General features: G+C 37.4%; 1 protein-coding gene across 1 annotated transcript in view; it reads left to right on the forward strand.

The window, feature by feature from the left end:
* LOC128993947 (intraflagellar transport protein 122 homolog) overlaps window positions 1-24,237 on the forward strand; it is a 78,050-nt gene that overhangs the window by 48,837 nt on the left and 4,976 nt on the right. The window contains exons 10-26 of the mRNA XM_054418090.1: window positions 3,168-3,276; window positions 4,046-4,189; window positions 4,657-4,794; window positions 5,853-6,040; window positions 6,403-6,505; window positions 7,365-7,483; window positions 7,631-7,784; window positions 9,573-9,734; window positions 10,615-10,781; window positions 11,444-11,718; window positions 12,491-12,635; window positions 14,868-14,961; window positions 15,408-15,508; window positions 15,886-15,994; window positions 16,444-16,621; window positions 17,189-17,376; window positions 21,234-21,398. Of these exons, the coding sequence (XP_054274065.1) occupies window positions 3,168-3,276; window positions 4,046-4,189; window positions 4,657-4,794; window positions 5,853-6,040; window positions 6,403-6,505; window positions 7,365-7,483; window positions 7,631-7,784; window positions 9,573-9,734; window positions 10,615-10,781; window positions 11,444-11,718; window positions 12,491-12,635; window positions 14,868-14,961; window positions 15,408-15,508; window positions 15,886-15,994; window positions 16,444-16,621; window positions 17,189-17,376; window positions 21,234-21,398 (2,539 nt within the window). The remainder of the gene's footprint in view (window positions 1-3,167; window positions 3,277-4,045; window positions 4,190-4,656; window positions 4,795-5,852; window positions 6,041-6,402; window positions 6,506-7,364; window positions 7,484-7,630; window positions 7,785-9,572; window positions 9,735-10,614; window positions 10,782-11,443; window positions 11,719-12,490; window positions 12,636-14,867; window positions 14,962-15,407; window positions 15,509-15,885; window positions 15,995-16,443; window positions 16,622-17,188; window positions 17,377-21,233; window positions 21,399-24,237) is intronic.

Consider the following 24,237-nt stretch of genomic DNA (forward strand, 5'->3'; position numbering starts at 1 on the left):
ATCTTGATTTATTCTAAAGTTATGAGGGGTTTTTAAAACTTTATTTTTAGCCCATTTTAACATTGTGCATTTACAAACTAAGACCATAATCTCAAAATAGTGCCAGATAAAGATAAGTATACACTACCAGTAATTGTCGACCTACTTTCACTTGGTTATGACTGATGTATTTTTTTCGGCCGCCATCTTGGATCCGCCATTTTGAAATGTGATAAATTATTTTAAATATGAAGGGGGTGTTGTGACCCATAATTTCTAACTACTTTTTTAAGCTTAACTTAATTCCAAGATCCGTTTTTCATTTTCATTTTTTTGATTTTTAAATATTGACATTTTTAACAAAAAATTGCAATATTTCATAAATAAAACTTGATAACAAAAAATGGATTGCGGCATTGAGTTTAGCTGAAAAAAGTAGTTTGAAATGATGGGTCACAACACCCCCTTCATATTTAAAATAATTTATCACATTTCAAAATGGCGGATCCAAGATGGCGGCCGAAAAAAATACATCAGTCATAACCAAGTGAAAATAGGTCGACAATTACTGGTAGTGTATACTTATCTTTATCTGGCACTATTTTGAGATTATGGACTTAGGTTGTAAATGCACAATGTTAAAATGGGATAAAAATAAAGTTTTAAAAAACCCTCATAACTTTAGAATGAATCAAGATTTTTAAAAACAGTTTGCGGCATTGTAATCAGGGTAAAAATCTAGTTCGAAATAATAGGTCACAACCCCAGCTTTACATTTGAAAAAAAACTTTGCATCCAATATGGCGGATCCAAGATGGCGGCCGGAAATGACCACCTTGTCAAAATGAAGTACTTACTACCCAACAATGTTTGGAAGTGGTCTGGGATTGATATTTGAAAAAATGTAGAAAAAAGTTGGGGGGGGGGACAATTAAAACTCACCCTGTATGTATGAAAAGATGGTAAAAGAAATGGATCATCACTTCCTAGATTGAAAGCAAGAAAGTATTGTTGAATCTTAAAAGACAATAAAATACCTCCAGTTGCTCTGGAGAGTAGTCAGGTAATCCAGTGATGGCCGCAGTCGCGTGAACTCTGCTGGCTGCAAACCCGATGATATTTCCTTGTCCATCTTCTGCTACTATGATGAAGCCGTCAGAGCTGTAGATTGGCTCTACTGACCTCCAAGTGGTGATTCCAAACATGGGACCAACAGGGACTGAGTCATAGTACTCTTTGTACAAAGACTTTAGTCTGACATGGTCTTCAGGGGCTTCCAGTATGGTGACGGTCACTTCCATTGCATCTGTCAATTTAGAATTGTTTTAATGATTGTTACTTGTAACCGTTAAAGCCCCAATGGACATCAAAAGTGACGGTGCAATACACTTCTAATTAACCTAGATTGTTGGGGTCCGTGGCTACATAGGTTACCGAGAATCTTGGATAACACGGAGGTTGCTTAGACTTTGAGGTTAGGGGATACAATATCACATTAAGGAAGTCAAATACTTAAAAAAGTGTTTTCATAGTACGGAGCGAATAAAAAATGAACAAATAAAAATTTTACGGTGACATCAAAATAAATGAGGTTGTGCCATTTTTGACTCATGTGATCTTTTGAGCTCAAATTTGCGGCATTGTATTCTCCTAATAAATACCTTAATTTGATGTGCATATCAACCTGTTGCATTTAAGATTTCCTTCTGACTCCTTGCACACCGTACCAAGTTTAAAGTTTTTCACTAAAAGGGTTCGTGGATATATTTGTGAAAATCGCATACATAGACAGGCATAAAACTAGACATTTTAGACCTATGTTTACATGGTGTTTTTTCTTTGTTTTGACCCAAGGAACAAATGTGCATATGTATATGAATATAAACGAATGGTGGTTTTGGCCTCTGGGGACCTCAAAACAAAAAAAAAATCGACCCCGGGCCCAGATCTTACCATGAGACCTACAGTAATAGCTTATTACCTATATGAGAAATGCACTAAAAAATCAAGGCATTTGAACACAAATTATTTGTATAAAGAATAGTATTACAAACCAGTAAAGATATAAACAGTGACAGTGGTTCAAAGTAGGTCATTGATTGATAACTAAATTTGTAGAAGCTAAATTGGAAACAGATTTTTACTTACTTACATAGCAGATCTACTATTCTTCTAAAAGATGAATTTGATTTTAATTTAAAACCAAGTCCAGTAAGATACATTTTTGACTGGAGAAAAATACACCATATTTACACTTGAGACTAACATTCTAAATGCTACATGGCTTGAAGGTTACCTACTTAATCCAGATAATGTAAACAAGCAAATGTCCTTGACATGTGGTTAGGCCTACTAAACTGTAGGCGGAGTCACAGTACAGTATGGCTAAAAATTACATAGGCCTACTACTGTGACTCTCTAAAATAAAGTTCTTGTCAGATTACATAAAATATTACTTAGTACTAAACACTGCACTAGCAATTCAGTATATTAAATAATTTGTATGTTCAGTTTTCTAAACTATTAGATTGGACACAAGTTTATTTTAATTGTTTTAATTTTAATTTATTTTAACTGCAAGTTTAAAAATACTCTTTCTTCCAAATTGTTCGCCTTGATTTCTTACTTTTATTTACTTACGAATCACTAGAAAAGCTGTACTATATTCCGCATAATAATATAGCGCCATCTTCATCCATCTTAAAAATACACAACAAAAGTGAGGCATGAGGTGGGCAGCTGAAATGCATGCCTCTAAGCGCATACAATAGCGAATGCGTTGATGCATGTTGAATGTCGAATGTTTCAAGTTGAAAGGCACATTACATCGTTAAAATTGAAAGCGCACAAGTGTAGACATAGCTAATCACAACTCAGTACAAAGTGCAGTTTTTTATTTTTTTTTTATTTTCACTCGCCTGAGATAACCCCTTTTTATGCTTGTGGAAATGATCACCTTGGGGCTCACGCGGCCCTTAAGCTGACTCTGGTGATCTATGTAGCGTTGCAGGTGGCTTAGATCAGCTGTTTACTTAGTAAGGAGCACTTATTTAAGTCCAGCCAATAACGACCAGCTGGCTCCAGTTTTGATCATCAACATTTTTCTCACCATTGACTAGCATAAGTCAAATTCCCTGATACTGAGGCATGGTATCGATAAAGTTTTAACCATGTATATTTCTTTCTAGGGAAAATATGACAGATGTCATCATTCAACATTTGCTCACTGATCAGAAGGTTAGAATCAAATGCAGAGACCTGGTCAAGAAAATTGCAATCTACAAACATCGGTTAGCTGTATGTATCGATCATTCATTTGTGTATACTAAAAACATAGTTTTAAATGTAATTGGCCTACTCAACTGCTTTTAAGGAAAATGTTCTCTAACTCCATATTATGCTGGTAGCCATTATCATTTATAAATGTCTGCAAAGTGGTTGGAATAAGGTCTGGCTGGGCTGTTTGCTTGGTTTGTATATGCTATACAATGCAAAACAATGCACACATACAAAACTTTAATGGGTTCGGACTGCTTTCCCATTAAAGTTTTGGAATTTGCTTCATTAAAAAAAATCCATTGGAGTAGACACAAGCAATCAAAAAACAAACAAACAATCCACTTTGCAGACAGCAATCATCTCAAGTCTTTCACAGTTTAAAAAAAAGGACAAGTGTTAGACTGCCTAGAAGGGTTTGAGACCTACCAATAAAAAATAATGAGTCACGTCATATTTTAATAAACAGATTTCCTTCTAACATTATCTGTGATACAGTTATTCAAATAGCACAACAATACCAAGGCATTCCATAGATAACGGGAGAGGAGTAAGGACACCTCAGTCATGACCACGCATCTAGCACTGGTCACTGGGCACTGGTCTGTCTGTTCTTTAAATCTATGGTTACTGTAACCATTTTTGTTTGTGCTTGTGTTTACCTACTCATAGAATTTTTATCTTGAAACTGGTCGCCATTGACTGCAGTTGGATCACCAACAAACAGGTAAATTAAACCATGTTATTCAATCCTGGGCCACCAAATTAAGTTTTTTTTTCACACTTTCAGGTCCAGTTACCAGAAAGAGTGGTGATCTACGAGCTCTACTCAGGGGAACCGACTGGAATGCATTACAGAGTCAAGGAGAAGATTAACCACAAGCTGCAGTGTAACTTGCTAGTCGTCTGCTCTGACAACCTTGTCCTGTGTCAGGTAAAACAACCAAAGTGGACGTTAAATATGAATTTTGAATCTCAGATTTTATAAACGGAAAAGATAATTTACTATGATTTGAATTGGATCTTTTGCAAGAAATACTGTGAAAAGTATCTTAAAGTGTATATGTTGGATTGCAGCATTTTTGTGCAATTTAAATTTATGTAATTTAGGTAAACATTAAAGTTATAGTTTCACAGTGAAAGCTGTTAAACATATTACTTCAGCGATTGTGAAATTCGATCAGATACTGTCATATCAGTGATTCCCCCTTACTTGTAGTGATACTGTTGTAGGAGAAGAGGCTGCAGAGTTTGATGTTTGATGGAGTGAAGGTGAGAGAGTGGGTGATGGAGTCTCCCATCAGATACATCAAGGTGATCGGAGTTCCAGCAGGCAGAGAGGGGCTGCTACTGGGTCTACTGAGTAGACAGGTCCAGTATATGATACTGATACTGTTGTAGGAGAAGAGGCTGCAGAGTTTGATGTTTGATGGAGTGAAGGTGAGAGAGTGGGTGATGGAGTCTCCCATCAGATACATCAAGGTGATCGGAGGTCCAGCAGGCAGAGAGGGGCTGCTACTGGGACTTCTGAGTGGACAGGTCCAGTATACGATACTGATACTTTTGTAGGAGAAGAGGCTGCAGAGTTTGATGTTTGATGGAGTGAAGGTGAGAGAGTGGGTGATGGAGTCTCCCATCAGATACATCAAGGTGATCGGAGGTCCAGCAGGCAGAGAGGGGCTGCTACTGGGACTTCTGAGTGGACAGGTCCAGTATATGATACTGATACTGTTGTAGGAGAAGAGGCTGCAGAGTTTGATGTTTGATGGAGTGAAGGTGAGAGAGTGGGTGATGGAGTCTCCCATCAGATACATCAAGGTGATCGGAGGTCCAGCAGGCAGAGAGGGGCTGCTACTGGGTCTACTGAGTGGACAGGTCCAGTATATATAACAATTACCAAGTGTTGATTAGGCATGTCATGTTTTATTTGCTACAAGGAGACAACTACAGTCACTGATAATTTGCTATACCAGAAATTAAACCTACCAAGAGCTATGATCTTTACTTTCTATCGTATATCATCCCTCTAATTTTCCTTCACTGACAATAAGAGTGCGATTGCATACAAATTAGCAATAATGAGTGGGATGAGTGTATGGAAAACTTAAAAAAAATTGTGTAGCCTATAACTTAAAAATAATTTATCTTGGTAAAGGGGTTCTTTATAAAAGTTTCAGTGAGTTCTCAAATAAAATGTATTTATGTGATTTCTCAATAGCAGCCACAATGTTTGTCGAGTGTATTTCAATATTGTTATGATACCAAGTTCAAGGCCAGTCTGCTCATGCGGCATTTGCCATGGGCTGAATATTTTACTAAGAGGCAACATGTGTTGGCATTTGCCAATTTGTGAGTAGAGGGTCCCACATTCTTCACTTTTCGAGCAGTTTTTTCACTGCGGAATAACAAATATTCACACAAAAACTACAAGCACTTTCGTTTACTGAATAATGAGTAGACGAACACCCGTCCACACTAGTTGTCATTTTTTATTTGCTCAGTGCTCGATAAATACTGCATGTGGGGACTCGCCTTAATCTGAATGGGAAAAAGTTTTATGTCTGAGAGTTCTAACAGAAAAGTGATTGTCTGCACAGGTTCTGAAGATCTTCCTGGACAATGTGTTCCCAGTACCAGTGGTGAGGGCAGGGGCGGGTGTCCGTTGTTTAGACCTATCTACGTCACGGCGCCGTTTGGCGCTAGTTGACGAGGCTGGACTCTGCTCAGTTTACGACACTCTCGTCCGACCCCCTCGCCTTCTTTATACTGAACAAGGCGCCAACAGGTTTGACTTCATCATGTTCTGTTGGTTGAATAGTTTTTAAAATTAAGACCAATTAACCAGTTAATTAAAAGTAAGATCTACCTTTTCACCCTTAATTTAGTTTTTTATTACCATTGGCATGTTTTTTTTTTTGTTAGAAAATGTTCCATACATTTTTAATTGACAGCTCAATGACTAACCCATAACCAAAATGGGCATATGGGTATGGCATGGTTGGTCCATAATCAACGCTTGGTACTAAACTAGCAAACTCAAGAATTGAATGCAATCATTGAAACCTTTTGGCCACCAAGACAATTATGTTATCGATTCGGAAAAATTATATTTTTGTTGCATAGTCTTCATGAGTGTTTGTTTGGCAGTGTGGCGTGGAACACCTCTTGTGAAGATATGCTCTGCTTCTCTGGTAACAACACACTCAGCATCAAAGCTGCTGACTTTCCTCTTCATCAGCAGAAACTAATGGTGAGTAACATCAATGAATACAAACCCTTTAAGAATCAAAATGCTTATGGAGAATAGTCAGACTGAAATTTTGCAGCCGAAATGAGCTTTGCGCGGCCGCCGCGCTACTCTATCTCTCTCTCTCTCTCTAAGCCAATTCTTTGTCTCACTCAGTCAGCTGATTTGGCCGCGCAATAATCTGCCTAGCGGCCGCCGCGGAAATATTGAAAATTCAAATATTTCCGGACTGAATTTTTTTACAAAGGCATTGCGCTTCGGGTTTGTATTCATTGGTAACATACTGAGAAGTAGATGTTACCATTGACTTTTGGTTACTGATCTAGACATACCATCTACAGGACCAGCTGTAGTAAATTTCAAATTTTGTATTAAAAAAGCCTAGTTTAATGAACCATCCACAGAATGTGCTACGGTCTAAAACTCTATTTTCTCCTGTAGTTTTTGTGACTGGGACAGGTGATGTGAAATAAAAGATGCTTTAGGATACAATATGTCCTTTTAGTATGGCTTAGTTAAAAAATTGAAAGTGGAGTTGGAGTTTGTAGAAGGAAAGTAATAGGAAGAACTATAAAAGGTGGATGGATGAATTGAAGAAGGGTGATAAAAGAGGAGAGATGGCAGAGGTAGAGGAATTGTGTAGAATAACAAGAACGGAAGAGGATATAAAAACTACCATTACATTTCAAATTATACATTTCATTTTTAGTGGAACTTTAAAGTTGTTTTAGTAGTTTTATATTAGATTGAGCATCAATTTGTGACTGAAGCAAAACTGACCATCTTGTAAAACCGAGATGTATTGATTGTACCCTTGTTTTGGTTGTGTAAATTTTGTTGGAAACTATTTTTGATTTTTCAGGGCTTTGTAGTCGGATTCTGTGGATCCAAAATCTTCTGCCTGCACGTATCTACAATGGCAGCCATAGAAGTTCCTCTATCTGCTCCAATGTACCAGTATCTGGAGAAAAAACAGTTCAGGTAAGACTGGATAGGAATCCACAAAATGTTTGTCAAAATATTTGTGTTGATGAATTTGGATTTGTAAAGTTAATAAATGTGAGTTATAAAGTCAATTTTACTGATGTATCAAACAATCATCAAAATATTCTTATTCATACGTTGCAGAGAGGCGTATTCAATCGCTTGCATGGGTGTAGCAGACGGAGATTGGAAGGCTTTGGCACACTCTGCTCTTGAACACTTAGACCTCAGTGTCGCCAGCAAAGCCTTTGCACGCATCCGAGACCTTAGATACCTCGAGCTTATCAATGACTTTCAGGTTTGCTATCTTTAGTAAAACTGATCATTCTTGTGTTTCATTTGTGTTGTGTTCTTGTGTTGCGTTTGGGGAGCGAGCTGGTCTAGTGCCAAGCGTGGGACTTCGGTCCCTGAGGTCCCGGGTTCAAATCCCGCCAAATCACCAATGGAATTTATCTAAGTGATAATGCCGCAAACCTTAGGTCTAGCCTGAAGTAATGTGAAAAACTATCCCGCGCTCGTGCCTAGCGTCTTAGGACAAAAGAAAAACCATTTGGATTTGCTGAAAAAGCTTACTAGGTTTACAGCTCCAATAAAGGACTTTTTAGGCTAGGCATATATTGTCTGAACAATCGATTGTTTTAATCTAATAAGTGGCTTTAAACCTTTACTCTTGTGGAAAAACACCATCACACACAGTTCTTGACTAAGAGACTTATAAATTTTACTTGATAGGCTGCTACAGCTTAAGGAGGATTCTGAACCATTATGTTATTGCATTATTGTGGGCTTAAAGCCGGGAGTGTGCTAGTTTCTAAACTTTCTACCCTTTTTTTAGCGAATTTCCCTATAGGGAAGTAGCTATTACCGTAGGTCTCATGGTAAGACCTAGGCCCGGGACCGATTTACTTTTTCATTTTGATGTCCCCAGAGGCCAAAAACACACACACACATATATATATGTGTGTGTGTCTCCGGTCCGTCCAGACAATAACTTGAGTAATTTTCGTCCGATTTTAATAAAATTTGGTTTGAAGGTGTAAGGCAGGATAAACTTGAATGAGTTCGCGAACCAGCATGATCGGACCATGGGAACGGGGTTTAACGGGGGGTTTTACGGGGTAAAAATGAGTTTTTTACCCTTAAAACACAAAATTTATAAATTTTTCTCCAAACCTTTTTAAAGAGCTTAAAAAAACAAACAATTTAATATATCAAAGTGTTTTTGTACGGTGATTGGTTACGGAGAAATTAAAAAAAAACTGTTAATTTCAAATTCCCATGTTATTCTTATGGTGAATATTATAATATGTTGTAGTTGGCTTGTTTATGGATATATTTTGATCAAACTTGGCAGATTTATTTATTTCATACTAAGCTATTGATATTTTAATAAAAAACACACTTTATTAGTTTCCCTGTAGCAGCTAACCTAGGCACTCGTCAAACATAAATGCTAATTTAATAGATTAATTGAAAATGAATCCAGACAAATGGAAATTCGCTTAGTCGGAAGGTTTGCTGCAGCGGGGGTATTTTTGTGATTAAGACAGTCGACATGATATAAAAAATGCTATAGCTTTCAATAAGTCGTACAATCAGTTTGACTGGTTATAAAGTCTGCATATCCAACAGAAATCAGTGTCATCTGTCTGTAGATCAATTCAACAATGTGTTGATTAAAAAACTGGTGAAAACCGTAAAAGTGGAATGAAATGTCTAGTTGTATCAATGAATAGTCAAAACTGAAAGCAAACGCAAATGATGATTAGCAGGACAAGTCCCCAAGATTGGGTACAAGTACCCAAGGCTTCAGAATAAATGTCCTCCGCTCTAACTAGTAAACAAGCTGTGCTCTGTACTAGGTATAAGCTTAAAGAATACGATAATCTGATTCTATTATCCCAGTTAACTGCAGTAGGAAGAAAGCTGATAACCTTTTACACAAATTTGAACTTGTATTTTCCATTGCCTTAAAATGAGGTGTTTATGTTTGAAATATCATTTGATAGTAAGTATTATTATTTCATTACAACATTATTACATTACAACAACATTATTACATGTTTATGTTTTTTGTTTGTGACAGGAAAGGCAAAGCAAGGGGGAGAAGGAGAAGGAAGCGTTGCTGGGTGAACTGTTGGCGTACAAGGGGAGGTTTAAGGACGCGGCTCGTGCCTTTCAGCGCTGCAACCAAGAACACAAGGCATTGGCCATGTACACAGACCTGCGCATGTTCGACCAGGCTCAGGTACATCATCAGAAGTTGATTCAAATCAAAATTGACAAGACGGACTTAGAATGAGAAATGGGTACATAACTAATTCACCTATGAAATTGCAATCATGAATAAAAGTGCACAGGTAGATGAAAAAAGTGCTCAAAAAGTTCACAACACAATTAAATTGATAATTTTGAAATTTATGAATCAGTTTTACCAACACTGTTTTCCCTGTGCTCTTGTTTATTGTTTGGTTTGGTTTGGTTTTAGAGGGGGGACAATATCTGTCAATATAAAGAGGGGATTCAACCTACTTTTGTTTACATATAATTTTAAAAACAAATATCCAAACTTCATGTAAACCGTTATTTCCCAAATACGATTTCCTGGTAAATGCTTTATATTTATCCTTTATACACTAAACTATCCTTTTATCAAATATCAATCATTGAGATTTTTTTAAGAAACACAAAACAATTACAATAAAATTCACAGTCGTAACAATTGAAAAAATAATCTTGCGTACATAGTTGAGTTGATTGCTAGGGGAAATTAAACAAACAGCAGCTAAACTGAATACAGTACCTTTAATACCATATTCGTTTTTGACCAGGTTAACTGGATTAACTGCGTCAGATTAACAATTAAAATCAAATATAAAATAACTTTGATAAAATAAAATAAAGTGTTCTTTTTCTTGTCATATTTCAAATCAAAGGAGCAATATATTATACTACCCTACCAAATAAATTTGGAAAATAAGTGGAATTTAGCTTTTAAATAGAAACCTGCTAGTGTAAACATTTAAAACTTAGATTAACATATTCATGCACTTATGTATGTATCTGACAGTAAATTATTTATCACATTATTGTTAGTACTGTCGAGGTAATTTAAAGTCATGTGGCAGGATTTCCTCGGCAGTGGTGACAACATTGACCGTAAGGCGTTGCTACGCAAGAAGGCGGACTGGGCTTGCAACATCAACGAGCCTAGAGCTGCTGCGGAAATGTACCTTTCAGCTGGCGACACTCTCAAGGCTCTAGATATCATCGGAGCAAACGGATGGGTGGACATGTCAGTAGTAGCAGAGTTTTGTTTTTTATGTATTTTATATATTTTTTTTTTTTTTGTGACAATGTTTCATAGCAGAAAATCAAGGTGGAATACACTAGTAATGTAGATTTATAATTTTGAGGTGGGAGATAAAACCGTTATTTTATGAGCTGCACATTTGTTCCAATGGTATAGAGTAAAGTACAGTGGAGCACTCAAGATGTCTAAATTTCATTCAACGTGGAGTTTTCATAAGTCATGTACTGTATTTCAGGTGCACACCTAACGACCAAACCTAATAGTTATAGCATAACCCAACCTAACCTAACCAAACCAAACCTAATGGTGGTTAGGATAGATAAGGTTAAGTTAGGAAGATTTTGTTATTTAAACTAATTAAAATCTTATTTGGAAGTTGATTTATCGATGTGGTTGGTATAACGCCAAAGTACCGTATTTCAAATGGCAGTTTCAGCGATACCAGTTGCCCTGGAGCAAATTTTGTTTAAGTTTCATGAAAATTTGATTACTTTAAAAACTAACTAACTAACGATTGTTTTCTACTCAACATGACTCGATACGTTAGTAGTTGCATCCAATACTCGACTCAAGATTACTTCTTTCCCACCCTTAATTTTATCTCTCTAGAATTTATCGCTTTTACCCTAATGTAATTTTTTAAGGTTGGTAGAAGTGGGTCGCAAGCTGGACAAAGCGGAGGTGGAGGCTATCAGAGCTGTAGCCTCGCACCTCAGCAACTGTCAACAGCTGGCTCTAGCCTCGGAGATGTACCAGAAGCTGGGTGATCAGACAGCCGTGGTCAAGCTGCACGTGGCAGCCGGTCAGTGGACAGAGGCATTCGCCCTGGTGGACAACATGCCGGAGTTGAAACACCTCGTGCATGGCCCGTACGCTCACTGGCTGGCGGAGCACGACCGCTTCATAGAGGCCCAGAAAGGTAAACTAAAAGTAACAATATCAGGATGTATTTGAGTCAAGTACTGACTTGTTTTGTTTCGATGCAAAATAATTTTTAGTTGTGCTCATTCATGAATATCAAACAAGGTAACTTATAGGTGATTGGTGGGATTTAAACCGGGACCTCATGGATAAAATCCTCCACCACTAGACAGTTTGCCTATACTCGATATATCCATTATTACTATCAATACTTTAGCACAGTGACACACATAGATGTGTATCTGAGTATGAAATAAATGAAAGGTAGGTGGAGAAAAGAATTAGGTGATGTGTGCAGCTTTCTTACTGATTTATCTTCAGAACCATTTATTACAAGCCCAATGATCAAAGCAACTAGGTAACTTGGGGTAACTCATCATAAAGTTACTGACTTTTCTTACGAACTAAGCGGGAACCTTTTGAGCAGACGAGCACTATAACTACTCATCTATCCAGCAATTACTTTCCAATGCAACACATCCTAACAATTAACAAATTTATCATCTTCTCCATTACTTTTACCTTTTGATCAAGCCATTGTTTCATAAATAGCTAAACATATCCTTTTTACCAACTGATTGCTGTTTTTGTAAAAAAAATCAGATGCATTTACATCTTCATTGTCATTGATTTAGTCTCTCCAGTCTCCCCGGAGTGCTAAAAATCATTTTCCATCTTTGTTTCTCTAGTACAGATACTCCTCCTCTGATTGCTGTGGATATTTATTCGGTTTACAATAACATTCAAAAGTAAATTTGGTTGTGTTGCAGCGTTCCACCAGGCAGGACAGCCGGAGCAGGCATTCAAGGTTTTGCATCATCTGACTCTTAACGCTGTCAACGAGACGAGATTCAATGACGCAGGCTACTACTACTGGCTGCTCAGTTGTCAGTGTCTGGATATTGCCAACAAAGTGTGGGTATTGCTATCGTCAAACATTGGACATGACCAATATTTGTATTATAACGGGGAAGCAACAGGGTGTACAACCAAAATATGAAAGATGAGTGTAAAATGAAGTGAGATGCCTTGTGCAGCTTTGCTAAGGCCGCTACACACTAGGACACCCGGTCGCTCATCAACCGGCGATCTGGTTGACGAGCGACTAAGTTGATGATTGAACATTTTATTGCTGGGGTCCACAGACTAGGATACCTAGCACTTTCAATCAAGGAGGAAATAAATCAAAATTTGGTGGGGATAGATAAGATGTGTTTTTTTCTGGTTCGAGTTTAGTTACACTTGGGCCTATCTAAGTGTGTAACTAAGTGACAACCGCAACACCATGCCTGCCGACGAAGAGGAAATAGCTGCCAATGTTGTGATTATATTTAATTGTGAGAAGCAGAGAAGAAGAAATAAATTGTTTATAAGATTTTGGGCTAACGTAGAAATAGTTACAGCCACATGGCACTCCTACGAGCTTTGTGACTTGAAAATCCTAAATCCTCAGGATTTTAAGAACTAGATGTCAAATGACAGTTTCCGTCATACTTAGCAACCAGTGACGCCCATGACACCACCCAGTGAAAAAAGGACGCCAGAGATTGAGATTTTAACATGGTTTGTTTTGTCAGTTCATTTTTAGTGGTATTGCGCATGCCCAAGCCGTATTTAGTTGATCAACTTAGTCGCTGAACCCTACACACTCTAGTTGTTTTTAGAAATCTCATTGCACAGCGATAAAATGGTTGATCGGAAACCACCAGGTTTTCGGTACATGACAAAGGTCGCAATTTGGTCGCTCGTCAACCAGATCGCCGGTTGATAAGCGACCGGGTGTCCTAGTGTGTAGGGGCCTTTACTGACAAAAAGTAGCCATTTCTTTAGCAAGGATCATTAATTAATTTTAATTTATCAAGGACGGCTCGCCTAGTTTCAAACCATCTACAACCTATTGACAAATTCTCAGGATCACTATTATTATCAGTTATTAGGGGCGAGCTCTAACCATTCAGATATCTAGTTTTTGTCTGGTTGTGGTTTGGTAATTTTTAACTATATCTAAAACACTAGCTGTACCCGCGGGCTTTGCCCGGTTTAACTTCATAAGTATTCGCATGGCTCAATCACGTCCTGGTTGAAGTTCGTTCGCTATGCTCAGTCACCTTTAGGTTGGAGCTCGTTCGCTACGCTAACTCGCCTCCAGTTTTAAGTTCGTTCGCTACGCTCACTCACCTTTTGGTTGCAAATTAGCTTTTGTCATAAATTAAAACAAAAATAATAGTGCTGCACCCTGTTGGTAATCCTTTTAACTGTAATGCTATTGAACATCATAGAACAGAACCAACTTGTTTAATTGAAACAGCTGTTAAGATTCATTAATTAATTCCTTTTAAATATGATAAATCATAAGGCTAACATGGGAAACTCCAGAGCCACTGGGGCGGACCCCGAAAGCCCGATCAGAATAAAAACTACTTAGTTTTCCTATTTAATGCCCAAAGAATCGGTGTACCGAATTTCAGCCTCCTAGGTAAATGGGAAGTGGGAGAATTAGTGATGAGTGAGTGAGTGAGTCAGTGAGGGCTTTGCCTTTTATATATTTAGATTAATGATCTAGGAACTGAATACATTACGAAATCTGGAATATGAATTTAACCCACCAAAGAGTTCCAGCTAGATTTTTAGCATACAACAACACATTAAACTTGATATTTTGCGCTTCTCTTATTTTTGAGCTTTTACAGAAGAACTTACTTGAATGATGAATAGTGAAAGAGGTTGGCCGCCTCTTTTAACCTTATATGTGCCCGTACACATTAAGGGCCTGTGCGTGGAACGTATCCGTCAAAGCAAGGGGTGAGCTGGTCAGTACAAGAGTGAACTCAAACTGTACTGATAAAAAGTTGTGACAAGTACCAGGATCCAAATCCACGACATTGCTGCCTTGGGCCCGAAGTCTGTGGAGCTACCGTCTGAGCCACCAACTCACCAATTAATACACCTTATGCAAATTTTCAAATCTGCCGGTTTTTTTTTTTTTTAGTTGTCAATGCAAACAACCACATAACGCAAGTTAGCTTTTGGAATCTATCATTAAGCTGTGTTCACATTTTTGTTAATTTTTGTTTCTTGTCATAACAAGTTTTTTTTTTTTATTTTAATTTTTAAATACTAACTTTAAATAGGTTTGTTTGATTACAGAAAGGAACAAGAAAGCGAAATGATAACAAAATTTCATGAGTATGAGAAATACTCTTCCATCTACTACGCATACCATGTCATTCAGAGATATTTGGTAAGTATTCCTAACTGTTTGAATTACTGGTAGAAGAATTATTAACAAAAAAGCTGGCTTCTATTGACACAAAATTGCACTACACTAAGTTTTATTGACGATTTTGTCGGGTGTTGGTGGTTTTTCCATGGTGGTAGGAGACGATGTCCGCGGCAGTGGAAATTATTTTCGATAACGTTATAACCTCTGAAGAAGTTCTCCATTTTGCTGGGACTACGGAAAATGTTCACGATTTTCGCTGTTACCTCACTACCTCAGAAGATATTTTCCATTTCGCCGTGCCTTCAGAAGATGTTCATGATTTTCAATGTGACCTTAAAAGTTATTCTCCATTTTGCTGTAGCGCAAATAATGTTTTAGATTTCATTATAGTTGTGGAAAGCGCCTGTGGAAGGTTTGCCTTTATTAATTTTATATTTCAACTGCTTTTCTGTGTAACTTTCCAGGAGGAGCCGTTCACATCGTACCAGCCGGAAGCTTTGTTCAACATCGCTCGGTATTTGTTGCACGAGACCAAGGCAGTCAACCCAACGGGGGTGTCTCAGTTGTATCCTTTGATATTATTACTTTTTATCTTTGTTTATATAAAATGATAAACTTACGTTCTCAGTTCTCGGTTAATTCTACCAAGCACATACAGTGAGTTTTTTACCCACGTTGAGTTACAGGCTCAGTTGATAGTGCAGAGTGTAAAACCAAGGCAACATTGTTGCGAGTTTGGAGAAAATGTCATACTTGTACAGTACCTGTATTGGCTCACTTTTAGAATAGACAATTATTTTTAATGCTTCAAGTGAAAATAGCAAATGCTCTTGAGATTTATTTGTGAATTGTTTATCAGAAAGGTATTCGTTTTCAATAGGTTATTTGTTTAGGCGGATTATGTTTATTAAGTAGTTGCATGTAATTCCTTAGCCAGCTCAGCGCCATTTTGTATGCTTTGTCAAAGCAAGCTCGAACACTGGGAGCGTACAAGTTGGCCAGACAAGCCCTTGACAAGATGCAATCCCTTCGTATTCCTCCACAGTTTCAGGTACTATTTTATACAGGCAAAGTATTTTATGTTTATTTTTATTTTGCGCTTTACTACAACCTCAACATTGACCTTATTTTTAATTTAAGTGTTAATTTATTTTGGATCTTTTAGGAGTGTATAAAAAATGAATCCTCTTCCCTTCAAATGACGGCAGCTTTCAACAGTTTTCAGTCATTAAGGCTAAGTTAACAGAGAAAAATTATCAATATTTTTGCATTCTTTAGTTTATTTTTAGAAAGATCTTCCTTCCATAACATTATCATCAGCTGACGCAACAGGTGTGTATTTTAAGGTGAAAGATGTGTTAAATAAGATCTAATGACCAAGAACAATTGGGTCTGGTTTCATATTATCAAATACTCCCATCACTTTTCAAGGTTGAACCGGTGACCTTATGATTACCTAGGAGCACTATATCTATTATCAGATACACATGTTTTGTGTAGGAGTATGTAGACATAGCCTCCATGATGGTGCGGGCCAAGCCGTACCACGACAACGAGGACTTGCTGATCATGTGTTATCGCTGCTCCTCCTACAACCCACTGTTGGCAAACTCCAGTGTTGCGGGAAACTGCTGTACCAACTGTCGGCAGCCGTTTATACACTCGTTTGTAACTTTCGGTGAGTGCAAACTTTGTCAGTAAAACATCGGTAAATGTGATTGTTATGAATAATACCTGCAATAATCCCTTAAATAATATGCGGTTAGTGATTATTAAACTGAGTTTACAGTAGACAATCTCTAATTTGGACATCTCAAGACCACAACGTTGTCTTAAAAACTACAAAAAGATTTGTACCATAAAATTTCATTATGAACTTTCTTTCTCTTTCTCTACACTTTAAGTCCCCAAGGGGATGGAATATTGAGCTTTTGTGTGTTCTATGGCCTAACTGATAACTGTACTTCTAAGGTAAAGGATGTGATGTAACATTGAGCACAAAGGGCCTAGGTTTTTATGATTTTTGTGGCTTAAGAAACACAAAACTTTACACTATATCTTTCAAGGTAAGCTAGCTGATATCCTCTTTCTTCCACACTTCTGTATCATAAACAGTGCATATAAAAATTAACCAGTACGTTTGAAACCACACAATATGTGTGCTCCTGGTTAATTTAACCCTGCTTCCCCAAGTATTAAGTTCTCAGTTTCTCTATAGTCAGCTGATTGTACTGTGGTTTGTCAGAGGTGCTGCCATTGGTGGAGTTCCAGTTGGAGCCAGGAGTGACTGACGTGGAGGCTGCGAGGCTACTCGAGGCCCCAGGGACACAGAGCGAGGCTTGGACGCAGCGAGTGGACGAACACTCACAGACGCTACGACTGGACGACACCATGGCTGCGGACCCCTTCACTGCAAGACTGGTCTCGTTTGAGGTCAATAATGTAAAAACTAACCTTGATGAAGGGGGGTGGAATAGTGTTCCATAGCGTTTTCTATAGATAATTTTAAAAGATTTTCAAGAACGATTTCCTAACAAATACAGTTGTACATATTGTTGACTGATCTTTGGTGGCAAGTACGTTTGCCTGGGGAGGGAATTAGATGTATAGTGAATGATGGAGGTCACAGCTCTTAAATAAGTTTTAGTTCTAGTATTTCAAATTTTATTAGATTTGTGAAACTCTGACACACCAGGGATCATATTTTAAGATTAAGAGTTTTGTTAATGTCAAAGATCAGAGGTTTTAGCCAGGAGACCATTTACTAAAAGCATAAGCCCAATGAACAAGTATAGCTTGGTCCAATTCCAAACCATCAAAAAGCTAATGGCTATTCTATGATTCAAACCAGCAAACTTCTAATTAGTCTTCAAGCCAATCATTAAAATATAGGGTGCGGCAAAAACTAATCTTTTTTCTGCAGCACACTGTGCAGCGACAAGTCGTCTGAGGGTGGTGGGGGTAGGCTTGTTGGAAAGCCTCTGAGTGGTCACCAGAGCTAAGCGTGTTTGTTACTGAGTCCTGTTTAAGTTATGATTCATAATTTTCCAGCTCAGCAACAGTTACTTTAATGTTCGATCAATGTATTAATACATTGTGGTACGTCAAAAACATCCTTTAAAACGTTGTCAGAATCACAATAGTAAAAACTAGTCATGTTGACCAAATTATTAAAATTTAATAAAAAGTGATAAAACTGGTTAAAACTGTAAAGGCTGGCCTGCACTGTCTTATCACTGTCTCTGACTAAATAAAACTGACTGAAATATGAGGTGTCTTCATCTTCATCTCCCCAGTGCCACCTGTATTTCAGTTTGTTTTGTTCTTTTTATTTGATACTTATTTGATTTATAGCTTTTTTTTTAAGGGAGAGGAGGGAAAATGCTTTTACGCACACAGGTAGCCAGCCTGTAGTGTGAGACTCCTGAAAATTGTCAGACTACTCACTAAAAAAACCCCCTCTACTCTGTTGGACACAGACCTGGAATTGTTTGTCACATTACTTCAAGTCAGGCCAACATGTGACCTAAGCCCTCAGGGCTCGCACCGTTTCTGGCATTTCGATTCTTAATGACCTACAACCGCATCCCGGTCAAGGTCGATCTTCTTGGCGCGGAGAATATCCTGGATATAATGTGACACACAGGTCCAATTGTCCTCACCCTCCGTCATGATCGGTATGACCGTGTCCACCGACAGCAGTCCTATTAACTGTTGAGCCTCTAGGCGGGGCCTTTCCCAGCGCTGGCAGTGGAAAAATGTATGTTCCACGTCATCGAGAATGCCTGGGCAGTATATGCAGTCGGGTGACACGGCTTTGCCCATCCTGAACAGGTACGACCGGAAAAAGCCGTGTCCCGTCAGAAATTGGGTGAGGTATCAGGTATGACTGGGTTCTTATGGTTTTCGGAAATGAGAGCAAGGGGAAGTCCAATAAGTGGGCCTATTTTGCAGGCAAAAGCGCTAGATTTCCATAAATCTTTTGGCGATGGTGATGAACCTTTTACCGCTAGTTCCGGGTGGTTAATGCGATGGAAGAACCGTTATGGAGTGCGGCAACTTAATATATCTGGGGAAAAACTTTCAGGTAATGAAACTGATGTGACAGTTTTTGAAGAAAAAATAACAAAATTGATTTTGAGTGAGGGTCTTACATCCGATCAAATATTCAACTGTGATGAGACAGGCCTTAACTTCAGAATGTTGCCCTCAAAAACTTTAGCCAGTCAGCAGGAAACATCAGCTCCTGGGTATAAGAAATCTAAAGATCGAGTTACAGTTTTAGGATGTGCCAATGCTGCAGGAAGTTTGAAACTCAAACCAGTTGTAATAGGCAAGTATAAAAAGCCACGTGCTTTTAAAAATACTAATGTGGACACATTTCCCAGCACATACACAAACCAGAAAAACGCATGGATGGACTCGCGGATTTTCAGACAATGGTTTTTTGAGGAATTCGTTCCAGTCGTTGAAGCTTTCTTGGAGAACAAAAAACTCCCTCGCAAGGCCCTTCTTATTCTTGACAACGCTTCGTCCCATCCAGATGCTGATGAGCTAGTCAGCGATGGCATTAGAGCCTTATTTTTGCCTCCAAACGTTACTGCCCTCATCCAGCCTCTAGACCAGGGAGTTCTAGAAACTTTTAAGCGAAACTACAAAAAGAGGCTGCTTAGAAATCTACTGGAGAAGCTAGAGGACGGGCTGGGTGTCACTGATGCTCTCAAGTTAATCACAATGAAAGATGTTGTCTACTGGGTGTCAGAAGCTTGGGATAACGTTAGGGAGGACACTATAAGAAGGTCATGGCGCAAATTTTTCGGAATTGAAAAGGCAAGCCGCCAAGAGACAGCTGCTCCTGAAAACCAGCCAAGAGCATGTCCTCCTGAAAATGAAGAGCTTGTGAATCTTTGTAACCACCTTCCAGTGGCTGAGCCCATCAGTGCAGAGGACATCAGTGAATGGATCAATGGAGATGAGGATCAGGCCCTAACTGATGACGTGATTATCCAGATGCTCAACCAACCAGAAGATGATGACAAGTAAGTTTTTGATTTTTTATTTATGCAAAATTTTAACATAAAAACATAATCCAACATCAATTTTTTAACACAACTATATTTGTTACACTTTAGTTAAATGTTGCCTATTCATCAATCCAAAACTAATTTCATACCAATTCCAACTGCTGCCTTTTGATTGCGTTACGGTTACGTAAAACAAAAGTTTTTTTTACAGCGATGAACCTGATGGGGCGACTGAGAAAATATCACATACAGAAGGTCTAAGAATGATCGAGGGAGCACTGGCATACATTGAACAACAAGAAACCGCAACAACAAACGATTTAGTTTGGCTGCGACGCTGGCGCAACAGGGCGGCTAGCCTAAGATCCTCTAATCTAAGTCAAAAAACAATAACTGATTTCTTTGGGAAAAAAGATTAGCTTACTTTGTTTATTTTTGTACAATGTACAGTAAATTAATTTTCATTTCTTTGATTTAATTTTGTAAACAGGAATACTGTACTGTAACTAAACTTCTGTACATTGTGTAGCCTATATCATACGTATTCAGTTGTGCAATAAATTGAGTGTTATATTAAAACAGTGTTTAGTATTGTGAGTGTTACCGTTTCCTCTCACGTTTTATTGCGTACTAATAACATTTCTTGTACTAATAAACTAAACAACAGTTCAGTTAATAACTTTTGTTCATGTTTTAGTATATCTTGAGCTATTTTTAGCCCCGGTAACGATTTTTAGGTTACGTTCCGTGTTATCCGAGGTTCGCCGTTTCCGAGGTACCCTCGGTCCCAATTACCTCGGTTAACCGAGGTTCTACTGTATTGTGATTCTGACAGTGTTTTAAAGAATCTTTTGACATACCACAATGTATTAATACATTGATGATGTGGTTGCATACAATGACCTGACGATGTTCTAAGGAACGGCACTAGTTGTCATACCAGCAACTGTTGTAGGATAAGGTAATTCTTCTATTTTATCGAAAATGATATGTTTATTCGTACAGTTTTATACAAATTGTTTTAAGTATTCAGTCGCACATGTTATAATTTGTTTTAAATCTATATGGGGCTTTTCAGCTGAAAATACTTAATCTTTCTTTTGTTTAAACATTTCATCTCGAAACGTTGATGATTGTTTTCATACACTTATTTCTTTCATCCATTGCAATTTTTTCAACGTTAGCAACAGCATTATTTGAGTCACCTCAAGGTAAGCTTGATGAATTACAAGTTATAGTATTATTATTTAGAATGTTTTTTTGCAGTCGGAAGCTGACCAGTTCGAGCCTGTTGTGGTGAACAGATCGACCCTTAAGGCCATGGACCCTGGCACAGTGGTTATATGCAAGTGGCCTCCTCCCCTACATTACCAGTACTACCGTAGTCTGCTACCTGAACTGCAGATATCTGTCTGTCACTCTTGCAATAAGGTAAATATAAATAAAGTACACTGCTGTGGGGTATGCAAGAGACATACAATGCGAAGCACAATAAATCACCTTTTAATTTCTCCCCCTTAGTATATGGAATAGTTATTTGTGTAACTAGTGTGCAAAGTAGCACTTTGCTGCACACAAGAGTAATGAAAGTTTCTCAAATGCAGCAAAGCACTTTGCACTCCTGTTACACATTAAATTTGTCCTACAGTTACCATAAAGCATAGATAAAATTAGTCTTTCAAAGACTGTACAACATGTTTTTACTTAAGGTTAACACGTTCGCGGCGGCATGGGAGCGATCGCTCCCATACGGAACCCTAATGCCATCCTGGTGGGTGCGATCGCTCCCAAGCTGCAATGCGGTGAGATGTTCCAAAATTATCTTCATTGTTTACTTTTGAATTTGTATATTCCTAGGCCTACTATTAGCTAAATTAATACCTCTAAATTATCACATGTGTTTACATGCAGTAAAAGGGCAAAAGGTTCCACCTATTGTAAATTTCCATATTTCACATTCTCATCAAACACTGTCATTTATTTAATAAGCTAAATTTATAATCACTGGAAGTTATTTATACAGTTTGAATTATTTTACAAAATTATTCTTCTCTTTCACTTTCAAAAATGTAATTAAAATACTCTTCATATAATACCAACCAATCATAAAAGTAACAGTGAATAGTGACATCAAGAAACCAGTGAACTAATTGTTGAAACAGATGTATGAAATTGAACATCAAGAATCAAGATTTTTCAATTGAGAATAAGTAATGAAGAAGTAAGACAGGAAGATTATTTAAAACTTTTAATTGGTGATTTAACTTTACAGTATTTAAAATATCAAGATTTTTCTCAATTATTTAATACATATCATTTTTACCTCAAGAAATATATTTGTGGAGAAGACTACCATAAACTTTTGGGTGAGATCAAACTGAACTTGTACTTTGTTAAATACTCACATTCCAAAATTTCTATTGGCTTTTGCCGTTTTGAACTTTTACCTAAATTGTAATTTTACTAAATTCAAAATTTGAACTTTCTTCTTTCAAAAGTGTAAATTGAACTGTACATAACTTGTGATGAACATTAGGCTTATGCCTATACAACATCACATAAGCCTACTTTAAGCCGGCACATTCCTAGTACCCTGAGATTAAGAGTTTCATCTAAATTTATAACCCTACTTATTTGTACCATTTGACTAATAAAAGGTTTATATGTATTCATCATTGTAAACCCTGGACATTTATTTATTACTTATTTACCAAACAAAGGTTAAAGAACTTTACATTGGCGCCTGTAACGTGTGGCAAAAAAGTAGCTTATGTGATATTATCCAATACAAAATAACTTCCAAACCTATCTCGATGTAATAGGCCTATTACAGCCTAAATTTTAAGCATAAGAATAACTAACCTTGTGTGCACATCCATAATCATATATCATTCACAACACCTCATCCATATATTGAACTATAATTGATCACTATTATACGATATTATGGAAGATAAAGCATATAATTTAAGAAATAGGTCTACTACAACCAACAATGATACTAGCAACCAAGATGCCGTAAGCAACACCGTACATTCTAGTCAAGCAACTCTAACCAACAAAACACATTCAAATACACTAGTAACTATAGACACTACAAATAATGTTGAAACAAGTAACAATTATCATCATATTTTATTTGGAGGAATCCCAGAATCAATTATTTTTCATGGTCTGGAAAGCGATAGAAATCCATTAGAAACAGACGTTATTGAGGTTAACGACAGTGCAGGTTCTACTTCTAATCCTAAGATCAAGATGGCGGATCTGGATCGTCAGACAGAAAAAGGCAGTATGACGTCACGTGACAAAATGTGTACTACTCCAAGCGACCAGAACGACGAAACAGCTGATCTGCAGTTGAATGAACCAAACAAAACTGGCTCACTGACCAATCCAATGAATGAGTCACACCAGCCGATCGGCAACACTAATGATTCAAACATCCTAACACAAATTACATATTTGTTTCGTGAACTGAAACAAGACATAAATCTAGTAAACCAAAATATGAACACAATCAAACAAGACAGTGATATACGCTTAAATGATCTCAAAAATGAACTCAACCAAAATATTAGTTTGATGCGAGATGACCTTCAAAAGGATATTAAATCCATAGAAAATAACGTAAATGCTATTTCTCACGAAATAACTAATCTCAAATCAGATGTTCAAACCGTAAAGTCTGAAATTGAAGCTATCCACAATACCTTATCTGAACACTCACTCAAAATAAATACTATTGAAATGAATGTTGACAAAAAGATCGAAATTAAATCTCAAGAAATCCGTAATTAATTAAATACTAAAATTGAGACTAATAAGATCACTATTGATCAAAATATTGCTACGTTGAGCAATAACCTAACCCGAAATTTTGATTCTAAATTGCAACAACAGATAAATATATGCCAAAATAACCTAAAACAACAAAATGACGATTTAGTTACTAAAATCAAAGGACAGAACGAGAATTTGGTCAAACTAAATTCAATAACAGACAACCATAGTTATCAAATTAATAACATGGAACAACAGATTTCCAAATCAACTAGTACAATAACACCTCTTTATGTTACTTGTCCGGGAACTAACAGAAATTACCTAGACATTAACCCACCTAAATTTCACGGAAAGACACAAAATCCAAAAGAATTTTTGAGTAAACTTAAACGTTTTTACGAACGGAATGTTGACAATCAGAAATCAAACGATGAGTCTGAACATTTATTGGATGTAATTGAACAATTTCTTGACCACCACGCAT

Source organism: Macrosteles quadrilineatus, unplaced genomic scaffold, assembly GCF_028750875.1.
Source record: "Macrosteles quadrilineatus isolate MER2022 unplaced genomic scaffold, UCM_ALF_1.0 Scaffold_5__1_contigs__length_97177068, whole genome shotgun sequence".
In the NCBI taxonomy this organism is placed as follows: domain Eukaryota; kingdom Metazoa; phylum Arthropoda; class Insecta; order Hemiptera; family Cicadellidae; genus Macrosteles; species Macrosteles quadrilineatus.